This window comes from Hyaloscypha bicolor (assembly GCF_002865645.1).
Source record: "Hyaloscypha bicolor E unplaced genomic scaffold K444scaffold_118, whole genome shotgun sequence".
NCBI lineage: Eukaryota > Fungi > Ascomycota > Leotiomycetes > Helotiales > Hyaloscyphaceae > Hyaloscypha > Hyaloscypha bicolor.
The window spans coordinates 2,154,593-2,166,247 of NW_020194620.1; the positions used below are offsets into that span (position 1 = coordinate 2,154,593).

At 49.0% G+C, this 11,655-nt stretch overlaps 5 protein-coding genes across 5 annotated transcripts; 3 read left to right on the plus strand and 2 right to left on the minus strand.

The window, feature by feature from the left end:
- The first annotated feature begins 395 nt into the window (after positions 1-395).
- Positions 396-1,604, plus strand: K444DRAFT_616516 (uncharacterized protein). The gene has a single exon (XM_024880935.1). It carries the CDS (start codon positions 488-490, stop codon positions 1,475-1,477), a length of 990 nt encoding a protein of 329 aa, XP_024733572.1. The 5' UTR covers positions 396-487; the 3' UTR covers positions 1,478-1,604.
- Positions 1,605-1,763: 159 nt separating this feature from the next.
- Positions 1,764-3,295, plus strand: K444DRAFT_616517 (alpha/beta-hydrolase). The gene is made up of 3 exons (XM_024880936.1): positions 1,764-2,170; positions 2,356-2,526; positions 2,649-3,295. The coding sequence occupies exons 1-3, from the start codon at positions 1,934-1,936 to the stop codon at positions 2,973-2,975; spliced, it is 735 nt and encodes a 244-aa protein (XP_024733573.1). The 5' UTR covers positions 1,764-1,933; the 3' UTR covers positions 2,976-3,295.
- A 2,014-nt stretch (positions 3,296-5,309) lies between these two features.
- K444DRAFT_694388 (uncharacterized protein) lies at positions 5,310-5,974 on the minus strand. The gene has a single exon (XM_024887864.1). It carries the CDS (start codon positions 5,546-5,548, stop codon positions 5,372-5,374), a length of 177 nt encoding a protein of 58 aa, XP_024733574.1. The 5' UTR covers positions 5,549-5,974; the 3' UTR covers positions 5,310-5,371.
- Positions 5,793-6,561, minus strand: K444DRAFT_70770 (uncharacterized protein). Its single transcript, XM_024888168.1, has one exon. The coding sequence runs from the start codon at positions 6,479-6,481 to the stop codon at positions 6,038-6,040; it is 444 nt and encodes a 147-aa protein (XP_024733575.1). The 5' UTR covers positions 6,482-6,561; the 3' UTR covers positions 5,793-6,037.
- Positions 6,562-8,164: 1,603 nt separating this feature from the next.
- Positions 8,165-11,195, plus strand: K444DRAFT_633051 (glycosyltransferase family 1 protein; the record flags this gene model as incomplete). The annotated part of the gene is made up of 10 exons (XM_024883561.1): positions 8,165-8,339; positions 8,397-8,555; positions 8,604-8,755; positions 8,810-9,168; positions 9,224-9,384; positions 9,437-9,697; positions 9,748-9,856; positions 9,907-10,257; positions 10,317-10,909; positions 10,990-11,195. 10 exons carry the CDS (start codon positions 8,165-8,167, stop codon positions 11,193-11,195), a joined length of 2,526 nt encoding a protein of 841 aa, XP_024733576.1.
- Between the last annotated feature and the right edge of the window lie 460 nt (positions 11,196-11,655).

Below are 11,655 nucleotides of genomic sequence, written 5' to 3' on the forward strand. Positions count from 1 at the left end.
GCACCTAGGACACCCCACTCTCGAGGTCGTCTCGAAGGGCGTGTCAAGATGGCTTCCTCTTTCGAGTGAGTACCTCGCAGACCCTCTGGTCCAAGTACTGATTCATGTCCAGAATCGAATTCTCTCATCAACCTCCGAAGCAGACCTCCACACGCGTGCTCCTCGCCACGAAATATACATTCCACTCAAAAGCTATACAGACTATTATCGGAGATGTCTAAAAGAAAGGCACAAGATGACTTAAAAGGCCTCAATGGCGCGACGGACCTCGAACCCGCAGACGGCCCTCACAGCACGCAGAATGCCTGGTCCGGTCCTGGTCCAGCTGCTTTCGACTTCCGCAGCAAGTCTTGTCCCAAATTTAATATTTACACAGACTGAATTGACCCCTCCAGGCGACGTAGTAACAACACCCACCCCCTCCATGCTCTCCGCCATCCAAAACTGCACCCTCCTCGACGACGTCTTCATGGAAGACCCGACCACAATGTCCCTCGAATCCCACCTCGCAGCCCTCACCTCCCAAGAAGCCGCGCTCTTCGTCCTCTCCGGCACAATGGGCAACCAGCTCGCTCTCCGCGCGCACCTAACACAACCCCCACATTCCATCCTCTGCGACTACCGCGCACACATCCTCGAATGGGAGGCAGGCGGGGCTGCTTCCCTTTCGCAGGCTTTGGTGAAAGGAGTGGTTCCGAAAAATGGGGTATACTTGACACTGGAAGATATCGAGAAGAATGTCGTGCTTGGGGATGAGATACATGGGTGTCCTACACGAGTTATCGCGCTAGAGAATACACTGGGCGGTACGATCATGCCGCTGAGTGAAGTGAAGAAGATCTCGGCTTTTGCGAAAGAGCATGGGATTAAACTTCATTGCGATGGGGCGAGGCTTTGGGAGGCAATTGTTGCTGGTGCGGGGTCGTTGCCGGAGTTCACCAGCCAGTTTGACAGCGTCAGTCTTTGTTTCTCAAAGGGACTTGGTGCTCCTGTTGGGAGTATCTTGGTTGGAAGTAAGAAATTTATTAAGCAGGCGAGGTGGGTGAGGAAGAGTATTGGTGGGGGGCTGAGACAGCCTGGTGTAGTTACTGCAGCGGCGCGGGTGGCTGTTGATGAAACGTTTGGTAAAGGACCGAATGGCGAAGGTGGCTTGCTCAAGCAAAGCCATATTACGGCGAAGAAGATCGCGAAAATGTGGACAGAGATGGGCGGCAAGTTGGATCAGCCGACGGAGACGAACATGGTGTGGTTTAATCTCGAGGACTTACATATTACAGGCGACGAGTTCGCGGCGATTGGGAAGAAGCACGGCTTGAGATTCTTGGCGGGAAGATTGGTGGTGCATTATCAGATCAGCGACGAGGCGGTTGAGAGGTTGGAGGGAGTGATGAAGGAGGCTATTGGTAGGAAGCACGCCAATGGAAACGGGACAGCGCATAAGAAGAGAAAGGTGGGAGAGAAGGCTTATGGTACGTGAGATCTAGCCCATAGATAAGGGCCACCTAGAAAGAGGAGAGCATTATTGAAACATAGAAATATATTTCAAGCGATAGAAATGTCATGAATCTGTCCACCGGGTCTTTGGTAGCCAAAGGGATTCCGACACCTTGCTCCACACCTGCATCCCACATAAGCACCAGCCACCACAACCCAGGCCTCCCTCCACCAATTACATCGCAACATCCGAATCCCATACCATTGGTTCTGCGTTTAGCGTGCTGTACCTGGAGCCCATCTATTTTCGAGATTCAGGATCGCTTCCCCGAGCCAAAGGAAGTTATAAAGTGACGTCAACCCTGCCCCTCATTCCTCCCTTGCCGCTCTATCTGCCTCGATCAAAACCATAAACAAATAATCCCCCCTTTCCCTCGAACTATTCTCTCTAACTTTGTAGCCTAAAAGTTCGAAGTTCACTCATCATTCGCTCACTGAAATGGAAAAACCAACCATCCTCCTCATCCCCGGCCTCTGGGAAGGCCCCTCAGTCTTCACCTCCATCAGCACAACCCTCCAAGCCCTAGGCTACCCAACCCTCGTCGCCAAGCTCCCTTCCACGGGGACGACGTCCTCAGACCCCGATCGCCACACCATCACCATGCGCGACGATGAGCAGGCAATCCGGTATATGGTCAAGCCGCTCGTGATCGACAAGGGAAAAACCGTGATAATGGTGATTATCCCATCCTATCCTTCCTGCCCTGCGCCTCCTTCCACCACTTCCAGATATCGAACTATCTTTGGAGGGGGAGAAATGACCTCCAGCTCCCGAAACATCGATATCAATTCTCACGCTGCCTCCAGCATTTCATTCTTTCTAATTAGGCGCTGGTAATATCATACTGACGAGAGAATCAGGTATGCCACAGCGCAGGCGGCTTCCTCGGCTCCGGAGCGATTCAGGGTCTAGGGATGAAGAGCAGGAAGAGCAAGGGCGAGAAGGGCGGAGTTGCGAAAATCGTGTTCTTAGCGGCTGGGTTGGCGTTGGAGGGGTACATGCATGGGAAAAAGCCGTTTATGGATTTTATCGTTCGTCGGCCCCTTCCCTTGAATCTTCCCCTCTCGAAATTCAATTCCCATTCCCTCTTAATTTTCCCCTCAGGATAGGATTCGGTGATGGCTGATGAAAGGGACTAACGGGACGAAAATAGAAAGCAAAGGGCGAGATGCACTGCGTTTCCCCCGAGACGACGCTCTTCAGCGACCTGAGTCATGAGGAGACGGAGAAGTGGATGAAGGAGCTGAAATGTCAACCAGGCGAGGGGTGGGATCAAACGACTGTTTACTGTGGGTGGAGAGATGTGGAGAGCGTGTATCTGGTGTGTGAGGGGGACAAGTGCTTCCCGAAGGCGGTGCAGTTGCAGTGTGCAAAGTTGGCAGGGAGTCAGGTTGAAAGGTGTCAGTCCGGGCATATGGTTATGCTTAGTATGCCGGAGAAGGTGGTTGAGATTGTTGTGAAGGCAGCAGAAGGGTTTTGATATGAAGTGATGTGTGATGTGCTGAGTTTTGTGGAGAGGAAAATATGGTATTTCTATTGCACGGGAGTTTTCTGATGAAGGGATAATCACGTCTACGTCTGAAATTTGCGAAACATCTGCAATGGGTGAATCATTGAGCCTAAGGGGGCTGTTACATATCCAATCAATGTCCCAAAAATTCCGGTACATGGAGAGACTTCTTCATGGTTTAAAGTGAATATTTAGGTCCAGGTTTTGTTACGCCAGCTCAAATCGGATATAGGAAAGCTCTCAAACCTTACGGCATATCGTGCCAATGTTCCACAAGCTCAGGTACATTGAAATCGTCTAAAGAGGATTCTCGATCTGAACGCCACGTTGAATTGTATCCAGCAGAAGCACGCCACTTGGCCCCCTTAATCTCTAAATCACAATCCTAAAACTTAACGGAAAACCGAAACAACCTACCACTCCGTGATTCCCCAAGTTTCTCTCGTGTCTAACATAGCAATAAGGCTCCTCTGCACTCATCACCTTCATATAATTCCTCATCCTAAATTCACCTCTCCCACGATCTCCAATATCCATCCAAACGATCCGCTACAATCAGATACTGCCCAATAAGAATTGCATACTGCCCGGCATGAATTGCTTGATGGCGGGCACAGCTCTCAAGTGCTGTGTGAGAATAGAGCCCCTCTTCCATTGGCCTCAACGCAGTAAGTATATATTGGGCCTTGTGCTCCTTGAGGGAAATTCGGGCTTTGCGATCAAGAAGCCAGCTCACATCGAAGGCGACAGATCTCATGGCCTCAATGTGAAGCTGGGTATTCACGCCTTCAAACCAAGCCTTGTAATGGCTCTAATAATCGGTAAGTCCAGGGCCGGGCACGTTGTCTATTTTGAGGACTTTCTCAATCGGGTTGATATTCAGGTTGAACTCATCTGAAGTCGGAATCTTCTCTCTTACTGCCTTTGCGAGCCTCAAGTCCGCCTTAGCTTTGTCAAAAGTCTTCTGTATTGCAAGACCTTCGATTGCTGGGATTTTTGCATCTGCGATTCGAAGATGTATTTGCTCCGCTGCCCCCGCCGCCTCCCGAATATCCCGGCTCATGGCTGGCGCTACATCGATTCAGTAGGCGACGGCGTTCTTTCCATTGATTTTGAGATTGAGAACAAGAACCATTTAGTTGATTGCTGCCGTGACTTGTTGAATATTGCCGGACCATTGGAATTCTGGAGGGAGGTTGGTTAAACCATAAAGGGTTATTTTATTCAGGTCTCTGATGACCTTGTTGATCTTAGGCACAGCCTTGTTGCCTTGCACGTATCTGTGTTTATAATTCGCTTCTCAATGAAAAGTTCGTAGTAATTCATGACAGCTTCTGCAATGACAGGTTCGATGCTCCTTTGTGGGATGCACTCCGTATGCGTCGTCGTTCTGATGTTCTCAAAATTGGCCATTTCGAAAACACTAATGTAAGTCGAATAAGAAAACACATGGCATATTACCCGAATTAGTTCGTGTATTTTATATTGAGATGCAAAATTGTGCTCACCGGTGACAAGAGAGGTTTCGTTGCCAATGCAGAAGCCTGATTCTGGTTCTGGTTCTGGTTCTGGTTCCTAGTGGAGAAGAAAGAGGAACATCGGGGGAAGCGATGACAATGTCCAAGTTGATCATAAAAGAAGTCCTTAAAAGAGCGGAACAGCGAATGCCACCCCATCAAAACACACCCAGAGCGGTCGCAGAACAAAAATTCGCACGTCACACCCTGTCAGCCCTGTATCGGTATTTCGGAGTGGCGAGGATCCAACCCCTTCCAGGCCTTTGACTGCAATCGGAGTTGCCGATGGATGCAGCCATGTGAAGGTGGAGGGTTTGAGCTCGAGACTATGCGAACCGATGGTGCCTAGAGGTGGAGAGGTGTCGTTCTACTCGATAGGAGGTTGTGGGGATTGAAGTTTCAAAGAGAGTGAGGATGACGAAGAGACGAAGAGACGAAGAGAGGAAGGAAAACTGGACAAGAAATCAATTTCACTTCAAATTGCGCAGCCTTGAGGGAAGGTGCGGGTTTGGGAAGGGGAAGAAGTAGCGGAGAAAAACAGACCCGACGCCGCGAGAGGAAGGAGCGCCTCGTTCTCAACACACAAAGAAACCAGACGAGTTATGGTCAAATGTCCCGATGATGGCCCTTTCACGGCGTCCCTTAACCTTGTGATTGACTTCAATCGTCATGCTCAGGCTCGAGGAAAAGGCAACTAGAAGATGAAATGTGTTGTAAGAGCATACGCCATTGCTCGTCGTACACGTGATTTACCCCACCTACCCCACCAAAATCGCGATTTTTTAGCCACACTTCTGGTGCTTCACCACAATTTTTAATTTTAATTAAAGAACTATATTTATTAAGGCTTTAGTATACAGTGGCCATTCCCTTACTAGCAATTACGTCTTCTAGCTTACAAGTGAGCCTCTCTGTCAAATATCGCCAATCCGTTGGATCAACTTCGCTCCATAGCTCTTGTAAAACCTCCTTCATATCCTCAATTGAAGTAGGAACAGTTTCCAACTTTGTAATCTCATTTTTCATCCATTGCTATACCTTCTCAATTGGATTCAAATCGGGAGAAGAGGGAGGCCAATCAAACCCACGCAATCCACGCAACTTGCGGGGTAGCTTTGCCGCACCCTTGTGGATTTTTGCCCCGTCTTCCATAAACAAGAACTCCTCCTTTTACTTCGCTGTTAAGGAGTCAAGCCAAGGAAAAACAACAGGATTCAGGACTTGGTTCAAGTAAGCTTGACTGCAAATTCCCTTCCTTCCTTTCTCCTTTACCAAGAAAATAAGCGGGGATTTCCAATCCCAGCTAATCGCTCCCCAAACCATCACGCTCACTCTTCCACTCCTGTATACAGATTATATACAATCTGGGTGATTCTTCTCATCCGGCCGACGTATAACCCAAATTCTCCCTCTCTTTCCAGTCTCAAATGTAGCCTCATCGCTCCATATAACCTTTTTCCAATCTGCTGTACCCCACCACCGGTATTTTATCGCAAATGCGAGTCGTCTCGCAGCTTATTGCTTGGAAATAAAGGGACGACGGCAAGCGACACAACGACGATATCCATGCTCCTTTATAATCCGGCGAATCGTAGTAATCGAGGCTTCTAATTTGAGCTCGTGCTTGATTCGTCCCCAAGACTTGGTGCGATTGGTCCAAGACTGGGAAACGAATCGGAAAATACGCTTCACATCGGCTTGTTTAAGAGCGGGGCGCTTGGTGGCAAGGCCTTTTCGCGTCGTACGAGAGGTTGGACCCTTGATAATATGCTGAATTGTGGACCTGGTAAGGCCTGTGGCCTTCCTGATTTGGCCATAGCTCTTCCCTTGCCGGCGGAGCGAGCGAACGGTAGCACGAACAGGAGTTCTCCAGTTCTCATTGGGTTGGTGGTCCTTAAGAACAGACGGAGAGAGGATATTTGAGATTTCTGAGTCTGAGTCTGAGTCTGAGTCTTCCATTGCTTGTACAATAATTAAAGAAGAAAAATGGTAGTTTGTGGGAAAAGAAGCGGTGAAGTGTGGGTTTTGGTGAGGGGTAGTCACGTGTTCGCTTAGGTGTACGACGAGCAATGGCGTATGCTCTTACATCACGTGACATCAAACTTGATTTTGGATGGACCTTTTCAGAACCAGTATAACAGGTGCCTCACTCAGCTCTCAAATGAAATAATGCGCGACATCTCGTGGAGTGAACGACCATGATCTGTGAAATCTAAAATTCATTAGTCGGAAGCAGGTTCCAGGATCGCCAACCTTCCCACTCGAATCAGAAAACAGTTCAAATCTACCGTTGGTCGCAATGAACTCATCTATTTCCCCAGCCTTTATCATGACCATTGAAAGACTATTTCATCTTACGAACGTTCCGTTTCTCATCGTCCTTCTTCATCTCTTTCGCCCCGTCCTTCCGCAAGCGCAAAACCCTCTCCCCTCCCAAAACTATCCCTTTTCTCTTGGATCAAAACCTCCATATGCTCCCCTTACTCTTTCAAGCCGTCAACGCGAACCGCCATCGCGACATTGGTCGTCTTCTCTATCCTCTCCAGCCTTTCCATAATACTTTTCTCTCTTCCACGGGCCGGGTAATAGAAATTGGAGAGGGTTAGACGCCACAAAGCTGCGAGCCAGAGAGCCAGATACCCCCTTTGAAACTCAAGGGGCTCTTGAGAAATCTTTGGAAACGAATTGAATCATCCATCTTCGGATTCAGGATGTCGGCTCTCTCGTACATTCCCAGGAATGTGCAACCTCCCTGAACGACCGCATTACATTCAGCGACACATTGAACAGTCGCCAATGGTCCTGTAGACAAGCGAATGTCTCACGAGCTTCGAGGCGGTGTAAAGTGAGGTCTCGATAGGCTTTGAGTGGAAGGATGTAGTGTCAATGGCGGCGTGAAGTCGAGGTGGAGGAAGAGTTTCAAGCTCCGGCCCTAGACCTAAATAGTCTTAGCGGCTTTCCGAACCATCTTGGCTCCCACTTGTCATGATCAAACATCACTTTCGATCTCCCGATCTTTCAAAATGTGTTTGCCCAGCATTCAGCAGGAATGCAGCACTATCTCAACCAACCATCTACACCCCAGAAAGAGGGCCGGGAAGCGACCGACTATGGCTTCAGATACCCTCCCCCGCTGGTTCGAGAAGCGAAGATTCCAACTCATTTTCAAGGACTATGCGCCCATTATTCATCGAATCAGCTTGCCGACAATGATCTGGAGTTCATAATGCGCAGAACGCCCGGAGAATTCCAGACCTTGTTGTTTTACGAGCCTATACGAGAATACGAGGTAGCCGAGTACGGGTACGAACAAACGAAGAACCCCTGATCGGTGCTTCGAGAAAGCTTTCTGGTTGGTGTTGCCTGAAGTTCCTCAACACCGACATCGTATACGGTGTTAGACAATCATTGCGAAGCTTGATCCTTGTCATCATGCATCCAAAACCTCGGAACATCCCGTACTCTTAAATCTTCTCCCAATTGTTTATCTCCCAGCAAACCTTAAGTATGTTTGCCTTCCTTCCTTCCATCTGAATTTGGCTTTCTTTTCAAGATCTGTAGCAACAACGAACCAAGGTGCAGACCTCAATTATTGAACTACCTCCGTCGCTGAAGTCTCAGCTTGAAAGAGTAACAATCGCAATGCTCGAGGGAAAGAAAGAGGATGACAAATCACAGAGCGACACAAGACCCTCTTGGCAGAGGGGAACGGTTCCGAGTGAAGCAGATGATTCCGATGACATTGACTGGGATGCACCTCCGCCGTACGAACAATACTTTGGGAATGACCAGAGAAATGTGTCTACAACATTGGAAGGTATGTGGACATCAAACTGGAGCCAAAGGAAGAAAGGCTAATTCATCCTTCATCTAGACAATGGCCGGATCAGCATGTTCTTCGGAGGAGCTGGTGGTCGTTACCCAAGTCTCCCTCCACTTCCAGTATATGATCCTCGGGTAGAACAGGTGCGAAGTTCAGCAGCTCAGTCCTATCCTTTGCTTAATATCGTCCTACAAGTTGTGGGAAGTCGAGGTAGGTGATGGTCTGTGGTGAGGCCTGACAGACTTTTAATCCTCCTAGGGGACGTCCAACCATTTATTGCTCTCGGACAAGAACTGGAACTTGTCGGCCATCGAGTCCGAATAGCAACCCATAATGTTTTCGAGCAATTTGTTCAAGATTCTGGACTAGAATTCTTTCCAATTGGCGGGGATCCCACAGAATTGATGGCTGTGAGTTGCATATCTCACCCGAAATTTAACCAGTCCTAATCACTACCTCAAAAGTACATGGTGAAGAATCCCGGAATCATTCCCAAATTCGCAACCATTCGAGCCGGAGACATATCCAAGAAACGCAAAATGATCAGCGAAATGCTCAAAGGCTGTTGGAGGTCATGCATCGATCCCGACCCTTCAACAGGTGCTCCCTTCGTAGCCGAAGCCATCATTGCAAATCCTCCGAGCTTCGCACATATGCACTGTGCTCAAGCAATGGGAATCCCGGTACATCTTATGTTCACGATGCCATGGACTGCAACGCGAGCGTTCCCACATCCCCTGGCGAACGTGCAGCTTGCGGACACGGATCCGAAGACGACCAATTTTCTCTCGTATGGCTTAGTTGACATGATGACTTGGCAAGGGTAAGTGGAAATCATTCTCGGATGCCAGTGAAACTGCTAATTGGAATGAGTAAAGTCTGGGAGATGTGGTCAACCACTGGCGGAAGAATACACTAAATCTCGAACCCCTCCCAGCAATGGTTGGCGCAAACTTGGCCAACTACCTCAAAGTCCCCTTCACGTATTGCTGGTCATCAGCATTGATTCCAAAGCCATTCAACTGGCCTTCACATATTGGTCTGTCCATTTATCCAAATGATGTTCCAGGTTCACTGACCCGCATTTCCAGACGTCTGTGGATTCTTCTTCCGCAATGCCCCGGACTACAACCCATTCCCAGAATTAGATCAATTCCTCAGGGCGGGACCACCTCCAATTTATATTGGCTTTGGCTCCATTGTGATGGAAGACCCTCATCAGATGACTCGTATCATTTTAGATGCGGTTCGAATATGTGGGGTGAGAGCTATTGTGTCCAAGGGGTGGAGCAAGCTTGGAAGTGGCGTTGAGCATCACGAAGATGTTCTTTTTATCGGAGATTGCCCTCACGGTAATTAGTCCCTGCGTACCTCCTCCTTTTCAATAACTGACCTTGGATAGAATGGCTCTTCAAGCACGTCTCAGCCGTGATCCACCATGGCGGAGCGGGAACAACAGCCTGCGGTCTCCTCAACGGCCGCCCAACAGCCATCGTCCCCTTCTTCGGAGAGTAAGGCCATCACTCCATCCCCAACCAAGCACCAAAACTAACCAGTCCAGTCAACCTTTCTGGGCCAACATGGTCTTCTCCGCTGGCGCTGGTCCTCGCCCCCTCGACGGCAAAACCCTCGACGCCTCCACCCTGGCCACTGCTATAGAGACTCTCCTCCACCCATCGACCATCCAAGCAGCAAACAGAATCTCTGACAGGATGAGGAACGAGAGCGGTATCAAATCTGCAGTCCGATCCTTCCACCGCAACCTTCCAATTCGAGAAATGCACTGTGACATGGTGCCCCGACAACCCGCAACATGGTGTTGGAAGAAAGGGAAGCGGACGCTGAAGTTGAGTCATCGAGCTGCGTCAATTTTAGTCGAGCATAAAAAAATCGAAGCTTCGTCTTTGGAGATGTCAGTCACGTTTCTTCAAGTGCCAGCGGAATTTTCAGCTGATGAGAATCTATTTGAAGATATAGACCCAAGCCCATCTCAATCGAAAACCGCCGCTGGGATCCTATCACAGCAACCACATCCGCTTTCCTCGACGGCGTTGTAGACGTCGGATCCGCGTTCGGAAATCTTGTCGAATCGCCAATAAAAGAATACCGGAAAGTCAAGTCTATGGAACGGGAGAACTCCAACCTCTCTTCGCTATCACACTCAGATTCCAGCACGCTCAGTATCCGGAGCGGCAAGACTGGAATGACAGGAAGCAGTGTAATCGGCCAATCCGCTGCTGGCGCAGCAGGCAAAGCCGTAGGCCGCGGCTTCGAAAAAGTTGGAATGGCAGTTACGAAAGGCGTGATCGACTTACCTCGCGCCGTCGCCGATGGACTACATAATGTTCCAGCGTTGTACGGAGAGGAAGTGAGGGATTATGGCGAGATTAGGGGGTGGAAGAGTGGTGGCAAGGTAGGGGTGAAGAGTATGGGATATGGATTTTATGATGGCTATGTCGGATTTTTTACGCAGCCATATAAAGGGGCAAGAGATGGAGGGGCGTTTGGGTTGGTAAAGGGGATTTTTAAGGGGTGTGCGGGGCTGTTAACGCAGCCTGGTCATGGTAGGTCCTTTTGCGTCTTTTCCTTCCAATATCTCCCCTTTGCTTCTCCCTACTATCACCTCTTAACTGACCAATTGCAGCAATCTTCGGAGTCGTCGCCTACCCAGCGCTTGGTCTATATAGAAGCCTCAACACAGCCCATGTAACCGGTGCCCAAGGTGAGATCCTAATAGCGCAGAAAGAGTACGGCATTTTCCTTGCGGAGACGGATCGAATGGATAAGGGGGAGGTAGAGAGGGTTATGAAGGATTTCGATGAGATGTGGCTAGCGGTGAGGGAAGTATGATAGTGTCCAGGCCCAATTCTGTCCAGCTTTTTGCGGTGATGGCTGAGGCGTCCAGGCGTTGTGAGATACCCTTTTCTTCTGTACATATTGAAAATTCGATTTTGAGATGAAAGGAGAGGGATGAGCCTGAGAGATCTTGAGAGATTAGGGCTATCTATAATTTAACGCCAATCCCGTCACATCTCATGACGCGATATGTTGTATTCACACTTTCATTTGTCCAACCGACTGCCCCACCCTGGAGCCAAGTATTCTAAATTGTTCCCAACCCTCAATCGATGTCGAATGGAGCTCCAAACATCCGCAGCATGGCACCAATGATATTTGAATACCGTATCCACCTTACTTTCCAGGAATGGATTGGTTTAGGTTAGAATTATTTCCTAATTAACGCGTTTATAGACTCACACTCTCGACCTCAGAAGTAGATCTATAGTCACGAATACTAAGGTCTATATTC